Below are 27,818 nucleotides of genomic sequence, written 5' to 3'. Positions count from 1 at the left end.
TGTGAATTCTGGCCCTGCCTTAGGAATGAGGTCTACTGGATGACTCTGGACCAGTCCTTCTAGGACAGTGTTTCTCAACCTTGGCAACTTTAAGACGCGTGGACTTCAACCCCCAGAATTCCCCAACCAGCATGGCTGGCTGGGAAATTCTGGGAATTGAAGTCCATGCGTCTTAAAGTTGCCAAGGTTAAGAAACACTGTTCTAGGAAGAAGGGAAGGGCAAGATGCTTCTGAAAATGTTGCCAAGAAAACTGCAGGGACAGGTTTGCCTATTCACCAGCAGTCAAGACTGACTCAAAGGCACCGGCACCACCACCACCACCACCACCATCATCATATAATTAATATGGGAGCCCAACTCAGCTTACTTTCAGTGGTTGCTTTTAGGGGAGGTGGCTTTCAAACCACCGTGCACAAAGGCCATGCTGGGTCCAGGGTAGGGACGTCTCTTGCCCTGCTAAGGTTTTGGGACTCTGGTTCCATCTGCTCCAGCCAGCAATGCTACCTGTTTAGGATGATGGGAGTTTCAACTTAACATCTGGTGGGCATTTCTGGAAGCATTCTCCTAGGGGTGTGGAAGGCCTTGCCTGCTTACCTCAAAGTGGAGGAGCCAGAAAGACACACATATGCACTGTTTAATATTAGGGGCGTTTAAAAAAGTGGTATGCACTTATGCATCAGGCGAGATCTGTTTTTTCCCCCCACAACAACCCTGCAAGGTAGAATGGACTGAGAGAGTGACCAGCCCAAAGTCACCTATGGAGGACTGGGGAGGACACCACCCATCATGTACAATTAATACCATTGCTCATAGTGTTACTAATAATTTTAGTCCTTTGTAACATAAGCAATTACAATGAAAGCAATTTTTGGAGGACCATGAAAAAAACACCCAGTGCAAGGGCTTCTGGTTGGGGAGGATGCTCAAGCAGCCCACAGGCTGTGGAGGGTAAGCCAAAGGCTATCGCTAGGGTCTACTCAGAGGCTACATTTAACATATTGTTTTTCAAACTGGCTGGGGAATTCTGGGAGTTGAAGTTCACACATCTTTAAATGGCTTAAACTGGTTTGGAGAGATGGATGGATAGGAGTTTGCAACATGGGGAAGGTGGTTGTTAATCTCAACTTTTGGAGATCCAGCAGTCTACAGATCTTAAAGGGACCAAGTTTGAAAAACACTGATTTAACAGGCTCAACCAGGTCCATGAATACTTAGCAGCCAGGTACATCCACAGGTGTGTGTGTGTATGTCAATACTGTAACTATGGCCATGCAGTTGGAGCCCTACCCCTTTTTATTTTCATCATGTATGTATGAAAAGGTGGTGGGTTCTGATCATGCAGTTGTGGTCCCCTCTTTAACTTTTTTTGTATCCCCTGCTAGCAGCTGCATTTGCATTGTTTTAAACTTGGGCAGGAGTTCAACAGATGAAGTATTTCATAGCTACTTTCCCTGATCCAACTCTCCAGGAATGCCTTGCACCTGTTGACTTTTCAGCCCACTGCAAAGTGGTTAAGGGTAGGAGAGCCACAACAAGAACATGAAAAAGTGATAGTTCTTAAGACACACCCTGCCACTTAGCAGTGGAATTAAGTCTGCCTGGAGAGCTTAATGAAATGAAGTAATTACTTCTAGTAATTTCTAGAGCAATAGTATCAAATGTTTCTAGTGGTGCCAACTTTTATCGTATGTTAAGAGCTCCTGTGCATATAATGTGTCAACTTTTTCATATGACAAAGCTCCTGTGCATCTAACAGCCCACAGGCAAGCAGTTTTAAGCTTGCCTAGTGTTGCTGTGGAGCTTAGCAGGCTGGGTACCCTCCCTTTCATTTCTGCAAACCCAGAAAATGGGTTCAGTCTATAGCTAAGTTAAGTTTGCTACATGAACACCAAGATCTGATTTGCCCCATCCCATCTTGAAAGTCCAAGTTCGTAAAACTTCCCAGGCTGCCTTAAAATTGGGACTGAGCAGCAACTTCTACTGAATGGGTTGTAAGAACCCAACCCGCTTTAGCATCTTCTCCAAACCAGACCATAATTAAGCCATCCAGTGGCTTGCTTCTTTAAGCATCATGTATGAAGATGCTGATGCTAGGGAGAGTGGAAGGCAAAAGGAAGAGGGGCCGACCAAGGGCAAGATGGATGGATGATATTCTAGAGGTGACGGACTCGTCCCTGGGGGAGCTGGGGGTGTTGACGACCGACAGGAAGCTCTGGCGTGGGCTGGTCCATGAAGTCACGAAGTCGGAAGCGACTAAACGAATAAACAACAACAACATGAAGCTTATGTATGTAGGGTTTTGTGAATGGTGTGAACTGACCCACTGAATTGCAGATGAGCCGTCCACACCGCCTCCAGCCCACCTCTGTGCTTCGTTTCTGCCTCGCGGGAATCCAGAACACTGGTTGAGTGAACCAGGGTTACAAGCAGAAGAGAGCAATAGAGGCAGAGGCCTCAGGCACAACTTGTCCCCCATTTTTCATGCTGCTCTTTCATCAGTCTCCAGGAAGATTAAGACCACCAGGAAGGCCACTCTTAAGGATCCACTTGGGGACGAACAAAGGATCTAGACATCCCAAAGGCAATCCACACCTCCGTGGCACAATTAACAGCCATTCAGGTGTAGGGACAATGCAGCCACCCTGGAAGACGTATGTGGGGTCCCCTCACCGACCGTTGCCCAGATTGAAGAAGCTGCTTGGACAAGCAGTGAAACATTTCTACTAAAAAGAAAGAAATCCAGTTGCCATGACTCAACCTACAGACAAGCAAAAGAGAGCTGCTCTCTCTCGGAGTAAGGGCGGGCTGGAGAGCGGGGAGGCTGGCCAGGGGGGACTCCGCACTACAAAAGGTCCCTCTTAGGATGCCCTGAAAGAAAACGGACGCCGTCGCGCTTTCCATCCTCCTGGTTTTTCCCCCGGCTCCATCCACCCCGTCTATTATGTCTGGGCGTGATGATTTCCGAGTTTCGCAGCGCAACAGTATTGCACAACTCCGTGCCTCGCGTGACGTACGGCGGGGTTCGCCCTTTTTAATGGGGTCGGCGCGTGGCGGCCAGCCCGTTCCAAAGGGGGGGGCAGGGGTCAAGCCGGCCTGTCGAGCGCGTCGATCGGGGTAGAGGCGGGAGGGTCCGCACGCCGCCTCCCAATTCACGTCTTGAAGTCCGTCGCCCAGCGATACAATGACCTGGAGAGGGGAGATAATAAGGAGTGAATCCGAATTAAGAAAGGGAGGGCTGTTTGTTCCGGGTGGTGGTGGTGGTGTTAGGGTGACAAACGGTCCGCTTTAGAGAACTTCCCATCAACAAATACTCAGGGGGCGAACTGGGAGCGCTTTCGCGGACGAGATTACGCTGGCCCGGCTTTCTTCGGCGCATCTCGGGAGAGGAGAAAGGCCATGGGGCGGGCGGCGAGGGAGACTGGCAACCGCGAGGGGCCGGGCCGTTCACCGGGGCGGTTAAGGCGGGCGAAAGAGGCAGAACAGGGCCGCGTCGTCGTTGTCTCTCTTTTAACTGTATAATTTTTACTCAAAGTTTTAACAACAGTCACAAAAACGAAAACAGAACGAAAGAGAAGAAAGAGAAAGGGAGGGAAAGAAAAGGCTAAAAGTGGAGAAAGAAAAAAGTAGAAGAAAAAAAATATAAAAGAAAGCTATAAAGAAGTGGCTTCTGATCTTCTTCACAGTGGTTATGGGTACAATTATATTTTAACCTCTCTCCCTAAAGCTACATTATGACTCTCTTCTCTCTGTTATCTATCCTGTCTAATCATCAAAAGCATAAATCTCAAGTGCATTTTTGAAAAAAAATTACTCAAAAAGTCCACAAGGGGTTTCCGGTCACCAATAAAACTCTTGAAAAACTGTAGTGCGGTGTTCCTCAACCAGAATCCCCCAGCCAGCCATGGGGGAGTTGAAGTCCATACATCTTAAAGTGAGGCTGGATGGGGTTGGTGGGGGTGGAGAGGAGGAAGGATTTTGGAAAGGCTGGCCCTGTCTTCCAAACAGGGAAGAAGACTCCAGGGTTTAGTTGATTATAGGACTGGGTATACAAAGCACCATTTCCTGATCAGCTTGGAGATAACCAGACAAGGAGCTTTTTTCTGAGATAAAAGTACTATCTGCCCTGAGCAATCTAGCTATTGGAAAGTACTTACAGGACTGCTAAAGTAAGGAGCAGTGAAGTCACTGTTATTCCCAGGATAAGGACAATGACCTCCCTTTTCCTGAGATAATCTGGCTGGGACAGCAGGTCTTTGAATGAGGGCAACTTGTTCTCCGCCACTTCCTCCTGTACTGCCTCTGGTGGGGAATTCAGGATGGCTTTAAACATCTCCTGCAGCTTTTTCTCTTTTTCCAGCCTCTTTACAGTCACTGCAGTGGAAAGGGGGGAAACACACTCAAAACATTTGGCCTGCCACTCACAGCTAGGCAGTCATGGGGTGGGGGCCTTCTAGGCCACTGTTTCTCAACCTTGGCAACTTTAAGATGTGTGGACTTCAACTCCCAGAATTCCCCAGCCAGCCCCATGCTGGCTGGGGAATTCTGGGAGTTGAAGTCCACACATCTTAAAAGTTGCCAAGGTTGAGAAACACTGTAATCTAAGCAAAAGTGGCTGTTGCTCTGGTGAGCTGCCTGGCTGGGAACAAGAAAGGGATTTACATGTGCAACTGTAGGGCAAAGGCTGCTATACATTTGTTAGATTTTCATCATACCATCCCAGGTATGAAGGAGTAATATCAGAGGGGATGGGATACATACAACTGCCTTTGATTTATATTTAATGGGAGCCACAGTGGTGTTCCGCTGAAGTCAAAAGCAAGAGCTGAAGGTAAATACCCTAACTAACATGCTCGCCTAGCCAGCTGAGATATAAACGGAGTTCCATGATGATGCTAAACCACAAGTAGTTTACATACCAGAGCAAGCCACCATTAACCCACCATGGCTGGGTGTGTGCAGCTTGTTAAGCCAAAGTGCAGCCTACAACTCGGTGGCTAAAGGGGTGAGATAAAGCCAGGCAGGGCTGTAGTTCTGCTCTCAACATGAGGCCACCAGGGAAAAGGAAAGTGGTATGGTACAGCTTGGGGTATAACGTCTCGCCCACGGCTCGAGGAACAGCTGCTATGAAGAAGGGGGAAGGAAGCTCTGCATGAGTGCAGCTGGATGGAAATGCTGCACTGGGGGAAGTGTGGGCAGGGCCACAACTGGGGGGGGGGGCAAGCGGGGCATGTGCCCCAGGTGCTGCGCTGTGGGGGGTGTGTGTGCCAAAATGGGTGTGGAATCCATGTTTGCCCCGGGTGACACAGACTCTAGTTGCGGCCCTGAGCGTGGGGCCCCAGAAGAGAAGAGAGGACGAAAGAGGAAGAGGGGAGTAGAACTGTGTATGAAGATATGGGCCCTAGTGGGCTGCACAGCAGCCAGGGGTTGAACCACAGTGGTTCAACTTCCATTTAAAAGAAATTATCAGGGGCATTATGAAAAGCAATAGTGATCAGAGGACATTGTGTGAAACAGCTGCAGACTTGGAGCAATCCAGGTGTAAACAAGAGCCATCTCAATATCCCCCCAGCCCTGAAGATCTGTATTCTCCCACCTTTTGATTTTTTTGCAAATTGTTAAAGTCCTGATTGGCTTCCCAGGCCTTGGCTTGGCTTGGTGATAGAGATGCTTTAGGTCTGGGTTGTCTTCTGGCTGGCTGTATTCCCTTTCTTGGATATAGGGGGAAGGGGGTGGGGTTGAAATCTTAATTATAAGCTGCCCAGAAGTGACGTGGCGTTGGGCAGCCTCAAAACTGAAATGACAAATGAATAATAAGCCTTCCCCATTAGTGTTTGGCATCCCCCCTTTTGAAGCCCTTAGTCTGTCCTACAAGAAGTTTTTGCCCCTCACCGTTGACATAAAAAAACTTCCTGATCACCACATCTCCTTCCTCTTCAAGTTCACAGGCAAACGTCCCATGATGGGATCCCAGAGTGGGTCGGATGAGAAGGGAAGGATTTACCCCAAAGTTAAGGACTTGGAAGAGAAAGAGTTCCTCTGTCCTGATCTGTGGGATGAGGTGAAGAATCAGGCACTGGAAGTTAACGCTTTCCTCCTCTTCCTTCGTCACCATCACCTGCCACTGTTTCCTTCCACAGCATCTTATTCCTCTCCCCAGCAGAAGACAATTTTGTGGCTTCGTAGCTCTGTTGAAGAATTCGCCAGAGCTAGCCAAGACAAGCTCATCTCTGCTTCCAGACCGGGTAGCAAAAGTCTCCCTGCCCTGGCTGTGGATGATGAGAAGCGCAGTCCAGGGGTGTCCAAAGCCTGCTGGGTTAAGAAGGGCGGCCAGCTAACCCGATGGAAAGGCTGTGCTTCTCTCTCACGCTCCCGCCTTTGACCAGTTTCCTCTTGCCAATATCAGCCCTAGCATTGCAGCCCTCCTTGCATTTCAACTTAATGGGCTGTGTTTCGCTTTTCTTGAAAAGGAAAGCCTTTGCTTCCAATAACTGTAAGAATTCAACAAAGGGCCATTGATGGAGGAAATATTTGCTTGAGTTGGTGACTGTTGCTCCCAATTTTCAGAGATAGGGATGCAGAACAAGGAGGCTGGAAGCTTGATTGACCAGATAAAATAAAGTTTTAATGTATTTCCACCCAGAGAGAGAGGGGAAAGGCCAGCGCTCATTTTAATGCACAGGAATATAGACTTATATCAGACACTGTAGGACAGTGTTTTCAACCTTAGCAGCTTGAATGCTGTTCAACATTCTGGGAGTTGAAGTCCGCACATCTTCAAGCTGCCAAGATCGAGAAACACTGCTGTAGAAGGAGAGCCATGTCAGCCTAGGGTAGCTAAAAATTCTGAAATGAGTGATAGCATATTTGAAGATGAACACTTTTATTATGAGGTTATAATAAAATAATTTAAATAATATTGTTATTATAAAAGGTGCTATCAGACTTTTACACACAATGTCTCTCTAATGTTATTGCAATTTTAAATAGAGGAAAAAATAGAGAAAAGCACATTTTAAAAAGTAATATACAGTATATGTATATGTATATGTGTGTGTATATATATATATATATATATATATATATATATATATATAAGTAATTAAATTTGAATAATAAATATACACACACACACCAACAAATTAATTACTTGCAAAGTTGTAAAACCAGAACAAAGAAAGAAAATAAATAATTTCACATTCTCAGCTGGATGGGTGTTTGATAGTAATCCCATGCATATAATCAACTCTCCAAGCAGATCTGGAACTATTCTGGGTATTAATTAGATAAAAGGATCGATATGATGGGTCAATTCAGATTGGATGCATTTGCTTACCACACATGTGTTTTATAATGGTCCATGTTGTGTCAGGTTCAGTCCAAGACAATGCAAATAACAAATAACTTGGATTAATTTTCCAATTAGCTCAACATTTTCTGTACCAGTGTGAAGATTCCATTTGGACTCACTTGGCACCACCTTACTTTCTATCAGCTTTTCAAATACTTTGTAAGGGATTATATGGTTTCACAGAATTCAAATAGATAACATTCAAATGGGGTAATGCAATTTGTCACCTCTGCTGGTAAATCTATGAACCCTTGAATTGCCCATCTAGAATACAATTGCATGACTCGGGGCTATTTAAGGGTAAAACCTCCTTAGAACAAGGGATCCAAAGAATTATGTTTAATCTTCCCCTATAAACTGAATCTTAGAGCTTCACCCGGAAGGTAATCTCAATCCACAAAGAATTACATACATCTTTGATGAATTTCCATCGGAAGGTCCTGTCTGAGGAAGTCTGGAACGTAACTTCGCAGTTGAGAAAGGTTGCATCTCCTTCCAATTTGTGTATGTCCTGAACTGGAGAATCATGGAGATAATGTTGTGTGTGTGCACGCACACACACACACACCTGTGTATAGATATCATGTTATTTGCTTTCCAGCAGAAAAGTTAACTTTGTCAATGGGCAATTATAGCTATCATTAATTTTAACCTTGGATCAGTTTTGCTCATGGCTTAGCATGTTAAGTAAGCCCGGCCCATCTGAGTCACTTATGGTTCAATCTTTCATGCAGATCCAGAAGAAGGGTTAGTTTAGTAACCAAGTGTCTGGTGTGAACACAGTAAGGAAATATATGAATCCAAACCTGTTGTCCTGTGAAAAGAAGACAAACAGCAAGCAACGAACAAAACATCCTGGGTCTAAAAAATGCAGCTCCACTAATTCTGGGCCCAGAAAATGGAGTGTTAGGGCACTGTTCGTAGCCTGGGAACCATGGTTTGCTCACTCCTGATAAACCCTTAAAATAGGCTCAGAGTTTTAAAAATATCCAATCCCCCAAACTAGAAAAAAAAATGAAAATCTCAGCCTGTGGCCCTGCCAACTTTGCATTTTTGCCTTTGATCTACTGCCACCAAATGCTTGCCTGCCCCTGGTTTACACTGGCTGCATTCACACGAAGTGTTTAATTAGGTCAGGTGCAAAACCAGCAGTGCTATCCATACAACATATTAAGTAAGATTGCTTGGTGATTTTGTTTGGCTTTGGACTTCAGTTTGGTGCAAATCCAGCCTGTTAGCTCAGAGTTCACTGTGGTGCACAACCTTGGAACATGGTTTAATTCACAAACCAGATGGCGTGTTGTGTGAATGGAGCCCCTGGACTGCTTGGAGCCCTGCAGGGTTTCAGACAGGGGTCTTTCCCAGCCCCTCCTGGAGGGCCTTTGCTGCTTGCTTCATGCACAGCATTTGCTTAAACCATAGTGTTTCCTTATCACTTCCTCCACCCCATCATCTGTATTCCTGTACAGGTTCCTGAACAAGATCTTCTCTCTGCTGCCATAAAGTTTCCCACTGCTGCCTGTTTTAACTAGCAAATCTCCAGTTTTTAAAAAAGAAACCTTTACTGGGGCAGTCGATGGGTAGCTGGCAATCCACAATGCTACAAGATGAACATTTGTACTGGTGGGCCTCTTTCTGGTAGCCTGCAAGGAACACAGAAAGGGGTTTTGAGAACAGAAAGAGAAGCTACAGTAATAAGGGCGTGGGGTGGATGTGAGACAGGGATATCAGCTGAGGAAGGAGGGTTAAGAAAATGGATTTTTGGACTCACCACATGGTGGAATGCAAGATGGTGCTGTAAAGACAAGGGGGAATCTGACATGTAGTTTTTACGATTTGACATTTGACCACAACTTGAATGCACAGATGGAGACGAAACAATAAGCTAGATCCTCTGTTTTGGTAGGATCAGTCAAAAGTATTTTACAATCCAAACAGGAGCCTAATTTATCCCTCTAATGGCTGGCCAAACCAGCATCTTTAAAGATGCTCTCGAAGCAGGTAGGAAACCAGGGCTGACCTTTTTGCAATTAATAATCCATCTGATTCTTCAGAAAAACTCCCAAGCTGTGCTCGAAGACCTCCCCATCATTAGCCCACCCTTGAAGCAATTGATATTCTGGGGTTGGGTTCACACAACACATTTAGCTGGCTGAGTTAAAGGAGGAGCAGCTGCATTCAGACAACATGCTAAACTTGGTTGGTTCCCCCCCACTGCCCCCCACATGGCTTAGCATTTGTGTGAACCCAACTTGTTTGATTGCTTCAGGGGCCAATGTAGAGTGTGAACCAGAAAAAGGGGTTGAGTAGAAGCAGAAATGTTCAGGGTTTTTTTTTTCCTTTTACACTTTCCTGACCATGCCTACTTGGGTGGGCAGCAAGACTCGGTCATTCGTGGAAAGATATGCATCTGTGTGTGGGGGCGGGGTGGGGGTGGCCTTTGAGAACAGCCGTGGAAGAACTGGCTCTCTGCAAAGCCAATGATGAGGATCCAACATCAGGCAATGTGTTGCGGGACCACCTCTTCCCGAAGCAGCAATTCCAATCTTACCTGCTTTGAGTTGTTCCACCTCTTTTTCCACTTCTTTCACAGCCCTGGGAACCGCGTGCTGAAAAGGGACTGGGGGGGTGGGCGTGGAGGAAGAATCCATTGTTGTCTTTCCTTTGATTGGAACATGTACAGCCAAGCAGTGCAGGTTTCACACGGGCTGCATGCTGCAGGCATGAATCTGGCTATTCCGGACATTCAAGCAGCCACTGGGGGTTTTTTGCTTGCGATACTGTCTAGGCCTGTCCACCTCCCACCTACTTAGGGAGAAGGAGAGTTTTGCTTTGGTTTTGTTAAAATGCATGGCTTCAAAATCAAGTGAAGGAAGGAAGGAAGGAAGTTAGTTCTGTGGGGGTTAAACACACAGCACAATATGGTCTCCTTGCCCGGGTTCCCCTCAATGCTAGCAGCACATCCTCTGTGTCAATTGTTAGGGTTGTACAAAGATTCGACATTTCCATCAAGTTTCCAAATCAAATGGGCTTCCAGATTAGATTTATATTTCATTTTTCATTCAGGAGTTCAAGGTGGCATGCAGAGCACATCCTCCTGCTCTTTTTCTTCACAACAACTCAGTGTGGTAGGTTGGGCCAAGAGAGTGACTGGCACAAAGTCATCCATTGGGTTTCTGTAGCTGGAGGAGGGGTGGGGTGGACTAGAACCTGGGCCTGCTCCTAGTCCAACACCATCATCCTTACACCAAATTGGTGTTGGCAGAGTGCTAGAAAGCATTTGGCCCAGGAGAGATCAGAAAAGTCACTCACCAGGCATTTCTATAAAAATAATTTTATTTACAGAAAACAAACATATTTAAAGGCTGTTTGCTGAGAGGAGAGATTTCTCTCAGCTGCATATTCTCTGCAAGCCTACACAGAAGGGAAACTGAAACTAAAACAAGTTCAGGCATGTTCCTCCCTTAGGCAATGCAACCATTAACATGTGAAAAGGGGACAATTAAATTCAATCTCTTCACCCAGCCAAAATGATTAGTTACCATAGTAACCTTAATCTGTAGTAGAAAACATATTAACACTCCCCTTTTTATACTACAAAATAAGATGCAAACCAATTTGCTTTGTTAACTCTGTATGTCTTTCCATTCACATTATTTTAACGTTATCTCCCCTTTTGGTTTAACAGAAAGCTACCATCCTTCTTCCTGTGTATTTCCAAACCTAGGTAATTTGTTACAGTTCTAAGGCTTTTTAATGTGAAATGGCTTTTCATGCAGGCTTCAAAATCAAGCCTTTGTTTGTCTGTTGGTGTGAACAGCAGCAAATCATCAACATAAATGTACACAGCCTTGTTTGTCTTTCTTCATATATACACATGGATCTGCTTTTCCTTTTTCAAAACCAAAATTCTGCAGTTTTTCATCTAATTTTTGGTTCCAGGATCTAGCAGCTTGTTTTAACCCATAGATTGACTTCTGCAGTTCACAGACTAGATTCTCCCCTTTTTCATAGCCAGGGGGTTGCTGCATGTATAATTTGTGGTCTAAATCACCATAGAGAAATGCAGTTTGAATGTCATAGTGGTGAACTGACATTCCTTTGAGTGCAGCAATTTTTAACAGTAATCTAATTGATTCACCTTTAGTAAAGGTAAAGGTAAAGGTTTCCCTCGACGTAAAGTCCAGTCGTGTCCGACTCTAGGGGGCGGTGCTCATCTCCGTTTCAAAGCCTTGGAGCCGGCGTTGTCATAGACACTTCCGGGTCATGTGGCCAGCATGACGACACGGAACGCCGTTACCTTCCCGCCGAAGCGGTACCAATTAATCTACTCACATTTGCATGTTTTCGAACTGCTTGGTGTGCAGAAGCTGGGACGAGCAACGGGAGCTCACCCCGCCGCGCGGTTTCGAACCGCCGACCTTCCGATCGGCAGCTCAGCGGTTTAACCCGCAGCGCCACCGCGTCCCTTTAGTAACTGGTGCAAAAGTCTTGTCAAAGTCTAAATCTTTCCTTTGAGTGAACCCTTTTGCAACTAACCTTGCTTTATATTTTTGGATTTTGCCATCAGCATCCCTTTTCAGTTTGAAAACCCACCTGCAACCTAGACAGCGTTCATTGGGAGGTAGATTTACCAGTTTCCATGTTTTATTTTCTTTCAAGGATGCTAACTTCTGTTGCATGGCAGAATGCCAATTTTGTGCAATCTCAGGTGGTAAAGCATTTACTTGTTCTAAAGACTCAGGTTCTGTGAATATGTGAAAAGCCTTTACTGTTTCAGCCTGAAAACGTGATGGAGGAACGCCTTTATTACTTCTCTGAGATCTGCAAGGTAATACAGGGCTTAAATTTTGACTCCTATCACTTTCCTGAGAAGCATCTGTTTCATCAGACAGATCTTCAGTTTGCTTTTCTGGTTTAATGTCCTCATCAGGCAAAAGATCACCATCAGCAAGTCCTTGCTGTTCTCTTGTGGTGGTCAGATCAACTGGAGAGCTAGAATTTAATCTCCCCCAGTTTTGTTCAGCAAACGAAGTGCTTTTGCTAATTATTAATTTCTCTCCCACTATGAACCTGTAGCTCCTTTGGCTTTGTTCATAGCCAACAAAGATGGCTTTCTTTGTTGTGGGGCCTCCTTTCCTTCTCTGTTGTTTTGGAATACGAACCCATGCAGTGCTACCAAACACTCTAAGATGGTTTACCTTTGGTTTCACACCATAAAACAAATGGAATGGAGTGTCCTGAATCACAGAGTTATACAATCTGTTTTGTACATAACAGGCAGTAGATATTGCCTCTCCCCAATACTTAAAGGATAAATGTGAATCTTCAAGCATGCATTCCATCACATTTTGCAAGGTTCTGCCCTTTCTTTCAGCAACACCATTTTGCTGAGGGGTGTACGGGTTAGAAATAATTTGTTCTATCCCCTTTTCCACTAGGAACCTTTTGAATTTGTGAGAAAGGTACTCTCCTCCTTTATCACATTGGAGTGCAGATACAGGCCTAGGGAATTTTCCATTTGCCCATGTCACAAAACCTTTAAATTTCTCAAATGCTTCATCTTTATGTTTTAAGATGTAGATAAATGTGTATCTTGAGAAATCATCAATGATGGTCATTGCATACCTTGCTTGTCCAAGACTTGGACAAAAGGACCAATAATGTCAGAGTGTACAATTTCCAAAGGTCTAGTAATTCTGTCACTGTGCTTACTCACAGGAGCTTTTAGTGTTTTGCATTCTTTGCAAACTACACAGTCTAAGTATTTATCACAGGGTTTTATCTTTAGGTCAGCACACAGCTGGGGCATTTGTGCTATATACTTGAAATTAGCATGACCAAATCTCCTGTGCATCAGGTGTACACATTGGTCATGATATGGTTTGTTGCCAACTGCAGCCTTGCAGCTTGGCTTCCTTGCATTTTGCACACTTTACAAGGAGTCTTTTAACATACCAGTAGCACACAATTTCCCATTTTTACGTATCTCACAACCATTTTTCTTAAATGTTATGACATACCCTGTTGCAGCCAATTGTGCCACAGATAAAAGGTTTGATTGTAAATTTGGCACATACAACACACCTTTTACAGTTTCGCCCAAGCAGGATAAATACAAGTCACCTTGTCCCATAATTTTGGTCACAGACCCATCAGCCAAAGATACACTTTGTGTCTTTCAGACACAAAAGAGCTTTTACAATTACATAAATGACAATTGGCCCCAGAATCTAACACCCATACATCAGAACTACCTTTCTCAGCAACCTGTGCAATTTGGGTTGTCTGAAGAGCCTTCTTCTGTGTTGTCCTTGTGTTCTTCTTCTCTGTCTTTCTAGTCTTGGGTCTCAAGGCACAGTCTTTCTGCAAATGTCCAGCTGAACCACAAGTGAAGCATCGCTGGCTTGCTAGCGCTGTGGCCTCAGCTTCCTTTCCCTTCCTTTCCCTTGTTTTCTGGTACTGCAGCTTTCCAGAAGAGATGGGGGGGGGGGATCTTTCCTCTCTCTTCTCCCATTCAGCGAGTAAGCACTGTGTAACATACGATGGGGTGAGGTCTGCTTCAGGCATAGCTTCCAGGGTACAAATCAGCGTGTCCCACGTTTCATTCAGTGAGGACAGGAGGATATAGGATTTTGTGAGAGGTGTAAATTCCATTCCTCTCTCCTGCAACTCAACAAACAGCTGCTGAATATAATGCAGGTGCTCAGGAAGGCTATCTCCTTCTGCAAGGTAGGCTTTGTACAGCTTTTTTGTCAGGGTAACTTTACTACCTGCTGTTGCCTTTACATACAAGTCTCTCAAAGCGTCCCAAAGTTGCTTTGCAGACTGCATACCTCGCATGTGGACTAGCTGATTGTCTTCAACTCCCAGGATAATGGTGGCTCTAGCCTGCTCATCCTGTCTAAGCCATTCAGCACTGGGATTTTGGGGGGGTTGCTCACCAATTGGCAGCCAAAGATTCTCTCTGCAAAGATACATCTCCATCTTCAGGGCTCAATTCAAATAGTTGGTCTCTGATAGGCACTCCAGAGGCATCGCTGAGGGCTGGGAGGTAGCCATGGCTTCTTCCTTCTTTTGCAAGTCACCTCAGCTGGCTTCTTTGTCCTGTAGACCGTCAGTTGCTGGAAAATCTCCAGGCAGCTCCAAAGAAAATCTTCACAGGTCTTTGCTACTTGTCTTTAAATTGTGCATGAGGTGTGGAGCTGATCTCTCTATTCTCTCTGGATTTTACTGGGCTTACTGGGTTTACTGGGCTGCTTACTGGGCCCGTAACCTGTTGGCAGAGTGCTAGAAAGCATTTGGCCCAGGAGAGATCAGAAAAGTCACTCACCAGGCATTTCTATAAAAATAATTTTATTTACAGAAAACAAACATATTTAAAGGCTGTTTGCTGAGAGGAGAGATTTCTCTCAGCTGCATATTCTCTGCAAACCTACACAGAAGGGAGACTGAAACTAAAACAAGTTCAGGCAAGTTCCTCCCTTAGGCAATGCAACCATTAACACGTGAAAAGGGGACAATTAAATTCAACCTCTTCACCCGGCCAAAATGATTAGTTACCATAGTAACCTTAATCTGTAGTAGAAAACATAATAACAATTGGGTCCCAACTGAATGGCTGATTAAATGTGGACTGATTCCGACAGCTTTGGCACAGGCACACATATTTTTATTATCCAAATTTGGCAGTCCAAGCTCCAATCATTTTGCTGATCCCAATCAATCTGAGGATGTTTGAGTGTTCCTTTAGAATAGTGCTTCTCAACCTTGGCCACTTTAAGATGCGTGGACTTCAATTCCCAGAATATCTCCCTGAATTTTTAAGAACTTTTCCAGTGAAGGCGGGCTGGGGAATTCTGGGAATTGAAGTCCACCCATCTTAAAGTGGTCGAGGTTGAGAAACACTGCTTTAGAGTATGGAAAATAGTTTATCTAAGGCAGTGCTTCTCAACCTTGGCCACTTTAAGATGGGTGGACTTCAACACCCAAAATTCCCAAGCCTGGCTGTGGAATTCTGGGAGATGAAGTTCGCACATCTTAAAATGGCCAAGGTTGAGAAGCAGTGCTCTGAGGAGTTAAATACTGTAAGCTCTCTCCAGGCATAGCTGTGATCAACAAATAATTTCTTGAACAGGAACTCTTCTATTTATTTTAGTAACATGATGGAGTGGAATGTGGGAAGATTATAGACACTGTCAATTGTATAACATTAAGAAAGAAGGGGGGAAAAAGCGATGTTTATTCTTCAACTTCAAAAGGTCAACTGAAGTTGTCATTTCTCTGTATTGAATAAAAAAAACAGCTTGAGATTGATAAAATAAACTTTCAACTTGGAAACAGCACTTTGCTCTTTAGAAATCTCTTTTCCAGAGAATCGGATAGATTATATCTGGGTTTGGCTTTGTGAGCATTTGGCTCAAATATAATTAAAGTCAATTTTTGGAGATTATTCTTCCAGCTGTTGGCTATTTGGCTCTGAATAACATCACTGCTGCAGGTTATTTTACTGTTACTGGTGCCAGCTTTCTTTAGTTGGTGTTACTCTTATTTAAACCAGTCCTTGCTGGAAGACCCAGAGCTTTCCTTTATCCCTGTTTTTTTCAACCGTGGCAACATTAAGATGTGTGGACTTCAACTCCCAGAATTCCCCAGCCAGCAAGTCCACACGTCTTAAAGTTGCTGAGGTCGAAAAATGCTACTCAATCCTGTCTTTGCACCCGTTTTCCAAATCCCTCCCTTCTTGGTTGATGGGATGAAGATCCTCAGAAGTTTGGCCCTCCCCATTTTATACCCCTCTCTCAGGGAATTATCTGACAGGAGGAGCTGTGCTTAAACATTGCTTGAGTGGCATATTGCGCTAACCCAACCACCCCAGAGGCCAACCTCTTCTTGGGGTTAGAGTCTCTTGACATGTAAATCTCTATGCGTAATTAAGAATGTGGCCCTATGGCCACTTTTGCTGGAATAAGTCACACTAGAAATCAATAGCCCTGGCTTCCAAATAAACTATATGACGATGATTTTGAAAAAGGTGGACTACCACCTACGTTGCTCTCGTTTTTCAAGTGTGACCAGAACCATCTGGAGTATTCCAAAAGCTTTAAGAAGGCAATTCCAAAACTTGCCTTCTTCAAGCTTCTATCAAAATAAATGTGCCTTGAAGGAACCTAAGACTTTTGGCCTATCTTTCTTTCCCTCCCTCCCTCCCTCCCTTCCTTCCTTTAACTGGGCAAAATGGTGCATCGGAGGGCGACAATTTTTGAACCAAAGCACCTCAAATGGGCTAACTCACAAAACGCATCCAAAATCCAGGAGCCATCACTTCCGTGGAATTGAAATTTGGCAAATTTCATAAATCATCTTATGACATAAAAATTACCGTAAAACATTTTCTGACGTAATACAAATGCCATGAAACATTTCCTGTGGTCAGCTCCCGATGTTTGACTGGGCTATACAGTTCAATCTGAATGGCATGGGCTATTTTCAAGGCAGATCCATCTCTGAATATCTCCCTGCATTTTTAAGAACTTTTCCAGTGGAGGCAGGACATTAGAAGCAATGCCGTTGTTGAAGGCATTGAGGAATCTGGTAAGGAAATATCTCTGGAACGATGACTCAATGGGTCATGGGTTGTCTAGTTTACTATAAATCTATCCATACAACATTTTCTAAATCCAGAAGATGAGACTTCTGTAGCATTAATGTGTCTCCCTGTGTTATATGTATGTCACATACAATCTGTCATCATACCTTTCTCAAAATGTCTGTCAACTGGCCTTGGTCCTACAAAAGAGGTGGGAGATAATCTCACCAATGCAGCAAAGTTCTATGGAGCATACCTACCTTTGCTGATGCCTTTTTCTTCCAAATAGAAGACTACCCTGCCAAAAGCATCCTTCAGCTTCTCTATTTCAGATACATCTGGAATGGAAAGAGAGAAGCTAATGTTGGGTGTTGGTTTATTCCTGGGTGGAGGGACAAAGGATGGCCATCAAGGGCAGAGAGTGTAAGCACAACTCTTAGGTCAGAGCAGAGACTGCTTGTATGAAAGACTTCAGGCCATGATCTAAAAAAGGCAGGAGACAAGCATAACCTCAGAACTTTCTAGTTCAGTGTTTTTCAACCTTGGCCCCTTTAAGATGGCTGGACTTCAACTCCCAGAATTCCCCAGCCAGCCTTGCAGAAACCTGACAAATGTAGCTTTGCGCTGTTCCTCAGGTCCCCTGAGAGCATCTGCAACTCTCCCCCCTGGACATGAATGTCAAAGGTCCACCAGTGCCCAACTTCTCCCTTCCCTGGACAGCACTCACCCACCTGGGTCTTGCTAAATGGACGGAAGGCGGTGTCTAAAGTCCCCAGGCAGGTCTGATGCTTCTCACTCTTGTAGCCCCAAAAATATTGGCATATGCGAAGACGCTGGGCAGCAGTGGAGAAGCAGTTAAAGCAAGCAGTTGCCCTGGAGGGAAAAACCAACCAGAGGATCAGGACATCTCCAGGAGACATTGCTGAAGTCTCCAGGAAGGGGAATCCCCCTGAGAAAAGAATTCTTTGATGAGGTCATAGGGCAACTCCAAGGTGCTAGTTATGACTTCACAGTTCATGGCATTGCAAGCGAGGGGGTGTTTAGAAAAGAATGAATTGCTGGTAGAAGCCAGTACGGCTTTCTCAAGGATAAATCATGCCACAACCACCTGTTCTCCTTTTCTGACAGAGTGATCAGTTCAGTTGTCCATGGGGACAAGGTGCACCTTGACTTCAGCAAAGCATTCAACGAAGTCTTTTGTGAGATGTTGTGAGCTGGAAAATGGGCAGAAACCAGCAATGTGAATCTCAGCAGGGACAAATGCAAAGTCCTACCTCTGGCTAAGAAAAATAAGAGACATGAGTAGTGGATGGTGGGGGAAAGGATCATGCTGAGTACGTGCAAAAAGGATTTGGCTGTCTTGTGGCTTGCAAGCTGAACACGAGCCAACAGGGTGATACAGCTGCTTAAAAAGCAAAGGCAATTCTTGGCTGCATCAATAGAAGTATAGTATCAAGATGAAGATAAATCACTGTTCCTCTTTATAGTGCATTGGTGGAGCTGCTTGTAGAATTTTAGGAAGGGCAACAGACTTTAGGAAGGACATTGTCGAACTGGAGCACATCCAGTGTTCAAGAAAATATGGGAACTAGAAGGAAAAGTTTAACCAATGGTTCATATGTGTAGCCTGGAGAAGGCTGCAGGGAGACATAATAGCCATTGTTCAGTCTCTGTCTCTGTCCAGTCTCTCAGTCTCTGTCAGCCCTCCCAGGTAGACCAAACAGGTAACACGACCAGATGAACTAATTCTACTTTAATGTAAAGCTACATTAACAGAATCTTGCAAGTCTGAAAGTACATTTCTCCACCCTACTCCTTTACAGCCTGAGAAACTAGGGAGGGTCCCTTCTGAGCCTCTTGCCCTGCCCACTATCCCTCTACGGGCTACGCTGTCTCTTATCTGACCGTTCCCTAGGCAGCGTCTCTTGGCCCCGTCTCCCAAGGTCTTTCCCACACACCATTACAGTCTCTGAAGGCCTGTCATACCAAAGAAGATAGGGCAGAATGGTTCAGCATTTTGTTTCAGAAGACAGGGCAATAATGGATTTAAATTATATGGACCATTAATATCCACTGGTCTCTAAGTTCCTTTGGAATAAACTTGCTATGGACAGTGTGAAATGAGTTAACCGTTGCTGTGATGTGTTAGAGGTTCAGGTAAAGCTTCTGATTGTGATGTTGTTAGCCACTGTGAAGACACACAATTGGGTGGAAAAGCAGGAAGGGAAGTGTTAGATTAATTGGTGCTGGATTGAGAAATTTGTTTTTTTCTTATCAGTCCTCATGCCATCTAGTGAAAGGGATTTTTTTTCAAATGGACTTGAATAAGGAGAACATGTGAGTTACCAGGCCTGGGCTCCCACAAAATGCTAAAGCCTAAACTCAGATTAATTAAATTAATTACATTAATTAATTAAACCCAGATTAATGAAATTAACCTGTTGGGTCCTCCAAATATGCTTTGCCCAGATGAATAAAACACCACTTCTTTCACAGCTTAACCTTCACCCATTTTAGCCTAATTCAGCTTGCTATGTGACTGTAGCCAAGGCATGAAAATGTCCTATGTCTCTGTGGAAGCTTGCAGCTTTTCTGGCCTTTCTCTGCTTCTACTAAGCCCTAAGGAAATATAGCAGAAGAGAATGCCATTTTTTAAATTGCAAAGCAACCATTAATGCAAAGGGGCTGTCCTGCCTTTGTGAAATAGAGAATTTCTCTTTCCCCTGGAGAAATTAGGCAAAATTGCTCTTCCACCCTGCTACCCCACCCTATTTCTTTGAGGATTTGATCAGAGGATTTTTCAAAATGCCATGTGGAGCATCTCATGGAAATAAATCTGATGTCTTTGCTTTGGGGGCTTAAGTTCTCACCTGTTCTCTGCTAGAAGTATGGCAAGAAGATTGTCTCTCTCACCCCCCAGAAATGGAGAAACGCTTAGGTGCTTTTTGCCGAAACAAAGAGGCTCAAAGAGAGAAACTCTCCAAGCTGTCAAGATGAACAGCGGGTGCCCTTGGCTCCTGCAATTCTGGATTTTCTTGGCATCGTGACAGGCGTTACGTGTGCAGAAAGCCGGGATGGGAAAGATGAAGGATCTCTGAAGCCAGACTTCTGTCTCCATGGAAACCAGACGGTTCTGCTCGAAGCTGGGAAAAATATCTTTTACATAGACGGATGGCGGAGGGGGAGGACAGAGATGGCAAGAGGTCTTCTTAACCATGACAACTAGATTGATCAGGAACGGATAAAAATGCTGGCTCACAAACCCAGCCATTTTGTCCCACCTTGAGCCTTTGTCCTTGCCAATTCCCAACCAGAGTCCTTCCGACTCAGTCTGGTTTTATATTTGGCCTCCGTACCTGGTTCCCTTGAATTCAGCCACACACTTTGCTTCCAAAACACCTGTCATTTCCCATTCATACGCTGCGGGAAAGTCCCGTTGTGTGTTTGCTGCAGTAAGCGAGAACGTCTAATTAAACTTGGGTTGGGTTAACACACGGTTGGGAAAGTACCAGAACATCCTGGGGTTGCTGATGGGAAGTTGTACAAGACTTCCAGAAGACAATGACCAACTCTTTTCTATTGTTGCCAAGAAATTGCATCAGGGACTGAGCCAGGCTTGACCTCTTTAAAAAGAAGGGAGGCTTAATTTCCTGATTTGTAGATGGAAAAATGATTCAGTACTCAAATCTTTGGGGTTGGGGTGACCCACTCTTCAGCAAGGGAAGACCAACTGCACCCTCTGGGAAGATTGCAAGCAGTCCCCTAAAACTTGTGCTGCAGGAAACTCCCTCTACCTCCCCATCTGACACCTTCCCATATCTTCAGGATTACAACTCTGAGCTAGCTGGGGAAGCAGTGGCTGTTTCAGTAGGAAGGAAAGGACATCTTCCGTGTAAGGCCCACGTTAATGCTCCCTGGGGTGTTTTGGTTGAGGGGCTGGATCCAAAGTAGGGCTGGTTTTCTGCTAATTGCAACCTGGGAGCAGATTTGGGGTGTGCGGCTGGGCTGTTCGTCAGCAAAAAGATTTGATCACTCCTGACACAGCAAGACCGATTTACTACCTCCTGGATCTAATCTGGATGTTGTCGGATCCAAAAGTGTGTCTGCACAGCTGCCAGTGTAAGTCCAAGTTCATACCTGTGTATAAAGATATCAAGGGCTCAATAGCCACATTTACATGACAGACCTGGGTTGCCTTCTCACAACCATGTCTTGGTCCAGCGTTTATGAGGCCCAGGCAAGCAGTGTTTGGCGCAAGAACCAGATTTCCGTGGATTCGGATAGGCAGGGAACCATAACCCCTGCAAAAGAAAAGCACTCTAAATATGCTCAGAGGCAATTTGCTCTGTGAGCTTTGTTTTGAAAGATTTCCTTAGTCTTTGAGGAAGTTCTCCACACATTTGAATTATTGAAGTTCTCATGAAGTATCACTTTTAACTCCATTAAAATATGAAACATGAAAACATTTACTGCTAACAGGCCAACATGCATCCATTAATAGCTGCAGAGAATTCAAAAGCTTTCTTCAGAGCAGTGCTCCTCAACCTTGGCCAGTTTAAGATGTGTGGATTTCAACTCCCAGAATTCCCCAGCCAGCATGGCTGGCTGGGGAATTCTGGGAGTTGAAGTCCACACATCTTAAAGCAGCTAAGGTTAAAAACACTGCTTCAGAGTAATGCAGTTTATTCTTGCATATGTTTTCCCCAAAGGTGTCATCTCTGGAGCGGGGAAAGAGGCACTTTTCAGCCAGCAGCTGTCTCATTGTGTAATTGGAAAAGTCCTGCTTGCACTCTGGTTGCAATAATTTCTGGTCATTTGTGGGAGAGGTGGCAACAGCAGCGCTCAAACAGTGCAGTGTGTCTGCGATGAGCATGACAGTTGTTCTTTCTACCTGCATGTTTCCTTTTTCAGGCCTTTTTTCCTTGCTTTACATTTATGAATGGCTTGGGCTAAAATGCCTATAGACACATTCACAATATTTTTTTAAGAGTTTGTTTTTATAGGCACGTAAGCTGTCTTGGGATCTTTTGTATACGAAAGTTGGTACAGTGATGGGTTATGGTCATGTGCCAAAAATAAATACACATTTCAAAACAAACTCTAATTCCCAGGGATTCCTCTTGTCACTGTTGATAAATCCTTCTGGCTACTGAACCCCTTCGAATGTTGCCCTCTGCTGGCTTTGGTTGGAAAAACATATTTGCAAAGTCCTGTTTTCTGCTGTTGCAGCCCACAGATAATTATTATGGCTGGCCACTCTGTGCAGCTGCCCCAACACCCTAGACAAGCTCAACCTTTCGTATCTTGAGAATCACCAATTACTCTATCAAAAAAACTGGGTCCCAAGAAGACATACCTCTAAAGGTATTCTAACGTATTTAAAGTAAATTCTACAATCATAAAACTACCATACTATTGGTAATACTTCATTAACTATAAAATAATGGCAAAATAATGGGAGGTGGTGGGGCATCTGCCACTAAGCCATCTTCCCCTAAGCCCAAACCAAAACATATACAGGTAGTCCTTGGTTAACGACTGACTCATTTAGCAACCATTTACAGCTACAACGGTGATGAAAAAGTAACTTTACAACTAGTTCTCACATTTATGACCTTTGCAGGTATGTAAAGTGAAGGAAAGCTGAAGTAAGATCGTAAGCACAGTCAGTGTTTCACTTAGCGCTTAACAACTGGGTTGCCAGCTTTAATTGTGGTTGCTAGACGAGGACTACCTATATTCAAATAATGAGAGCTCACTAAGCCCAAATCTTGCCGAGGTTGTTCCAGTCTCAACTCCAGGAAATGCGTGACTGAGATGCTCAATCCTCTGCTAAAACATGCTGTAGTCTGGAAAACATACTCTATCCTCTGGTAGGACCTTTCCTGAGGTAGAGAATTGTGTCTCAGATGGTCTACTTCTATATACCACTGGCTGAACAACACTGCCCTGGAGACCTGCCTGAAGATCTTTCTGGGTCATTACGTCAACCATCCAATGGATGCATGAGCTAGTGTTATGAGCGTTGTGCTCTAACTCACCTGGAGAATGCCGCACTGAGAAAGGTTGCCTCAGATACATTGATGGTCAAAGTCAGCCCATCCCACAAATAAATCTTGTTCAGGACAACTGTATAGACCACTGTTCCTCAACCTCAATAACTTTTAAGACGTGTGGACTTCAACTCCCAGAAGTCCCCAGCCAGCATACTGGTTGGTAAAGACTCTTCTGTGGTTGCTAAGTAACAGGCATGGCAACTGGATTTCTTTCTTTTTGGTAGAAACGTTTCACTGCTTGTCCAAGCAGCTTCTTCAATCTGGGCAAAGGCCGGTGAGGGGACCCCACATACGTCTTCCAGGGTGGCTGCACTGTCCCTACACCTGAATGGCTGTTAATTGTGCCACGGAGGTGTGGATTGCCTTTGGGATGTCTTACTCCTAGATCCTTTGTTCGTCCCCAAGTGGATCCTTAAGAGTGGCCTTCCTGGTGGTCTTAATCTTCCTGGGGACCGATGAAAGAGCAGCATGAAAAATGGGGGACAAGTTGTGCCTGAGGCCTCTGCTTCTATGGAGGGAAGGATTTTCCACTTTGGCAGGAATGGATTCCTTAACCCCTCTCTCAAACCACCTATCAGACAATTCCACCTGGATGACTGAGCATCTTCATCAACGTAAGTAACAGGCATGTCTCTGATGTGTCTATGACTATCGGTCTTAGAGTTTGGAAAGCATGATGCAAACAGGTGCCTGGCACTGCAAACTTAGATCAAACTTGAGGATGCTATTCCATTCTGTTAGTGAATACTATTTATTTATGGGATGGATTTTGGATACTGCTGCTTCTTGCAAAGCTCTCCAGAGGGGTTTACAAATCCAGTGAAGAAACCACCACCACCACCACCGTCCCAGAATTATAAAACATCAACACATTTTAAAAATTGTTTGCAAAGCCCACCTTTGCTGCCTAACTTTAGGAACATTTCTCATGCCTGGAAGTGACAGGGGCGAGTCTTTTCAAGATGGTGGAAAAATAAATAAGAATGTGAGAGATATGTGTACTAGAAATAAAATGTGCCCCTTTTTATATTGTAGATGTTCCATTACCTGCACAAAGGCCTTGGAATCTGGTGGACTATAGCGAAAAATGCACGCAAACCTTGACAATGGGTTCTTTAACGGAGAACAAAAATGCTCTTTCGGATCTATTAACTATCCTGTTCAGCTTCTGGGGAACAACGGAACCGCAGGGCTTGCTGAGAAGAAGGGATCAGGCATTTGATGGTGCCTCCCACAATGAGCCACGAAGGCACAGAGGCATCTGTCAAACCTGCTCCCTTAAGAAGAGGCAGCTTCCTTCACCCCAGGTCAGCTTAAAGAGTAATTTTAGTTGGGGTTTTGTCACAACCATCCTCGCCAAGTGTTTATTGTGGCAAGTCAGTTACTGCTGGATGTCCCTCAAATTGATGTATCTACATGTACTCTATATATCCTGCTCAGATAAGGATGGCACACATTTCTCCCAACAACCAACTTGTAAGTTAGGCTGAGTTGCATGAGTGGCCCGAAATGTCCCAGGGAGCTCCTGGGGCTGAAAGAGAACTTGAAACTGGGTCTCCCTGGTGCCAGTTCAACAGCTTAATCAAGCTGGCTTTCCAAAGGGGTTAGCTTGTCTACCTACTGATTAAGTGCCATCAAGTTGTTGTCAACTCAGTGACCATATAGATCAGTGTTTCTCAACCTTGGTAACTTTAAGAGGTCTGAGCATCAACTCCCAGAATTCCCCAGCCAGCCATGCTGGCTGGGGAATTCTGGGAGTTGAAGTCCAGACCAATTAAAGTTGCGAAACACTGATATAGTTCCTCTCCTTGACTTTCAACCTATAAATATTGAGAAGTGATACAGATGTATGTCATTTTCTCCATAATTTTTTCCCACCATAACACCCTGTGTGGTTGATAGGGTTGGGAGGGAATAATTGGCCCGGGGTCACCAAGTGAGCTTCTGTGGCCGAGCAAAGCTAGGACCTGAGACCCCCCACTCTGAGTCCAGCACCTTCACTGCTACCCCACCCTGGCTTCTCTGAAAGAGTGGCCTTTTCTCAGCCAGGAGTCAAGCCAAAATCTTGATCAGGGCATGTTTTTTGTGCCTTATTCCGGGACTAGATTTCCACAGATCACATACATTCAAGACACTGACAATTGCGGACCGTTTTCCATAGGGCCATGGCCAAAAGAATCATCACACTACGCTGGGAGGCGGGATTTACTAGGCCTGGATGTGACAGCTCAGCCTCACCTTGAGAAAGAGCTTGGTGTCAGGGAGGTGACGGAATTTTCTTCCTTGCAGCAAGCAGGCTGCATGGCTTGCCCTTGGCAGCATGATCTTGCAGCCTGCCCATTGTCTCCGATGCAGTCTGCCCAAATTGGGAGGGTATTGCAAGCATGGGGGGGGGGGCAGGATGCAAGCACAGCAGAGCATGGCCGTGCCCTAAGATTTACAATGGGTTGCTCACCTGTGCCATTGGTCAGTATTTGAAATAGAAGCCACAGTGACGCCATGTGCATTGTGTGTCATCAACAAATGACATCACGATGCGTATGACATCACTTGCCTCCCACCCTGCCCCTCCTTGGGATGCCCATGGTGACTCCCACCATATTTGAACCAGAGAGAGCTCCCTGCTATGAGAGTCACCTCTGTCATGAGTTCTGATGGTGAGCAGGAGGGGGCCACTATCCAGGGGCAAAAATGCACGCGTAGTTTAGAGAGTTTGAGCTGTCATTCAAAGAGACACAGAACAGACCCGCCTTGACTTTTGGGGTTTATCTGTCTGGGTTTTCCCACGCTTCTTCAGTTTGGTAGGATTTTCTGTCTACTATAGCAATAAAGCACTAGAGACTTCTTCCTCGTCTCGGTGTGGTTCTTGCTTAGTCAGGACAACCTCTGCTTCAACACAGTGACATTTGGAGGCAAGCGCCAGTGATTACGGCTGACTTGGGAGAAGGACAGAACAGGTATGTTGGATGTAGAGGGGCCCGGGATCAATCCATACTGTTTCCAATTAAAGCAAAGCCGGAAATGTGGTGTGCGTCCTAATATTATGGGACTCCTACTGCCATCATGCCTAATCTTTGGCTGGGCTGGCCAGGGATGGGACCTGCAATCCAATAGTATATCCATAGTTCCCTCTGTGCTAAGATAAAGAACCCCAAAGGTGGGGGGATCTCTGCCTGAGAACCTGGTCATCTCTTGCAAGTCTGAGCAACCAGATTTCCCCAGGTTGGCCCCTTCCCCGTACAACTCCCAAAGTCCCCTGGCATGGATATAACTAGGAAATCAGGGAGCTGGAGTTCCAAACCTTCTGGAGGACACCAGCTTGGCAGGGGCTACTATAAGTGGGCAAAGGCATTTGCAAGGGGCGGGGCAAGTGGGATCATATCCATGATGTGGTCATCATGCAAATTACATGAATCAGGTGTTCTGCATCATTTCTGTGATGTCATGGCGGACATGACATAATCATGGCTGGTCCTGGATGTCAGTTGTTGGGGTGGTGGGGTTGCTGTCACATTTTGCTCTCCTTCCCCCTCCTAGCAAAAACAGTTCTTGCCTCCATAATCCTCATGGACTAGAAGAGCCATACTTTTTCAAAAAGGGACTCTTTTGGCCTACTGCATCCCTTTGACTTCATCCTGGTGGAACCAAACTATAGTTTTGTTGGCAGGGGGCAACCCACTCAGTTCCCAAGGCCCTCACCTGTGACCTCTGGGCTTCCTCACAGGTTAAGGGTCTCAGGGACAGAGAAGATGCCGGGAAGGAAGGAGAAAAGAAGCGGGAGGCAGAGTCTAGAAAATGGGGAGTGTGCAAGGGAGGAACAGGTGTTTTCCACAGGAAAGTCCTTAACCTGGGTAAGGAAAAAAAGAAGCAAAATGAGATACAACACACCTCAAAGTCAGTGAGCCAAGAATAAAAACAGGAAGCAAAGTTCTAATTCTCAGTAGCTGGTAGAGAAAAAACGTATCTCACCTTTGGTCACCTTTCTTCTTCTAGTCTATCGTTCTTTGGTCAACTTTGGTCAAAGCAGAAGGTAGAGCAAAGGTGGTGGCTGCCACTTCTGAAACCCTGGAGAAGCTTCAGCAGAGTCGGTTCAATTCCACCCCCTTCCCCCCCTTAAATATTTAAAATGGAAGAAAACATCCTGCTGCTTTCAAACAGAACTTTTCTCCAAATTTTCCAGATTTGGATTTGGTTAAGGGGTTTGCAGCCTGGTCCCATACCCACCCTAATCTGGAATGTGATTTGAATATCTAACCTTGAGGCCAGCAAAAGAGTAAGAATGAGGAATGCCTTGGGCATGTGGAAAGCAGTTCTCATTCAGGAGCGCTCAAGGCCTCTATCTCAAGTCCCAGAGATGGATGGGAAAAAGTTTTAGGCAGCCAGAAAATGGTAGACCATCTACCCAGATCTGTCTTGTCACTGAACTTTCTGCTTCTCTGCATCAGCAATCAGCCAAGCTCAAATGCAACAAAGAATGGGTCCCTACTGTTCCTGCTTCCTACCATCACTCATGTATCTTCCCTTTGCAGCAGCCTGCAGGTTCTGTCTCCCAGGCTAAGCACAGCATGGGTGCTGAGAACAGACCTTGTCAGAAGTGATTCCTGGAAAAGTCTTTGGCAGCTACGGCAAGAAATAAGTATCTCGAGCATCATCACTTACAAAGCTGCGCCCCAAGGACCATGCAGCGTGAAGGAGAAAAAGCTGCCACCCCCAATGTGAATTCAAGATGGGCAGGATCAAAACTGGTTAGTTAATAAGAACTGGAAGCTTAAAAAGCTAAAAAGTAAGAAAAGGTTGAATGAAACACAACGGTATGAAATAACA

At 45.0% G+C, this 27,818-nt stretch overlaps 1 protein-coding gene across 1 annotated transcript; it reads right to left on the bottom strand.

Annotated features, from left to right (window-relative positions):
* Positions 1-3,150: 3,150 nt before the first annotated feature.
* On the bottom strand, positions 3,151-17,858 carry SPACA6 (sperm acrosome associated 6). Its single transcript, XM_063312319.1, is given in 8 exon segments — positions 3,151-3,187; positions 4,156-4,372; positions 5,891-6,047; positions 7,762-7,865; positions 8,915-9,038; positions 9,041-9,045; positions 17,199-17,337; positions 17,670-17,858. Coding segments are annotated over 8 exon segments (972 nt in total).
* Between the last annotated feature and the right edge of the window lie 9,960 nt (positions 17,859-27,818).

This window comes from Candoia aspera, chromosome 10 (genome assembly GCF_035149785.1).
Source record: "Candoia aspera isolate rCanAsp1 chromosome 10, rCanAsp1.hap2, whole genome shotgun sequence".
Lineage (NCBI taxonomy): Eukaryota > Metazoa > Chordata > Lepidosauria > Squamata > Boidae > Candoia > Candoia aspera.
Note: the sequence above shows the minus strand (reverse complement) of the source record. Positions and strands in the feature narration are given on the sequence as shown.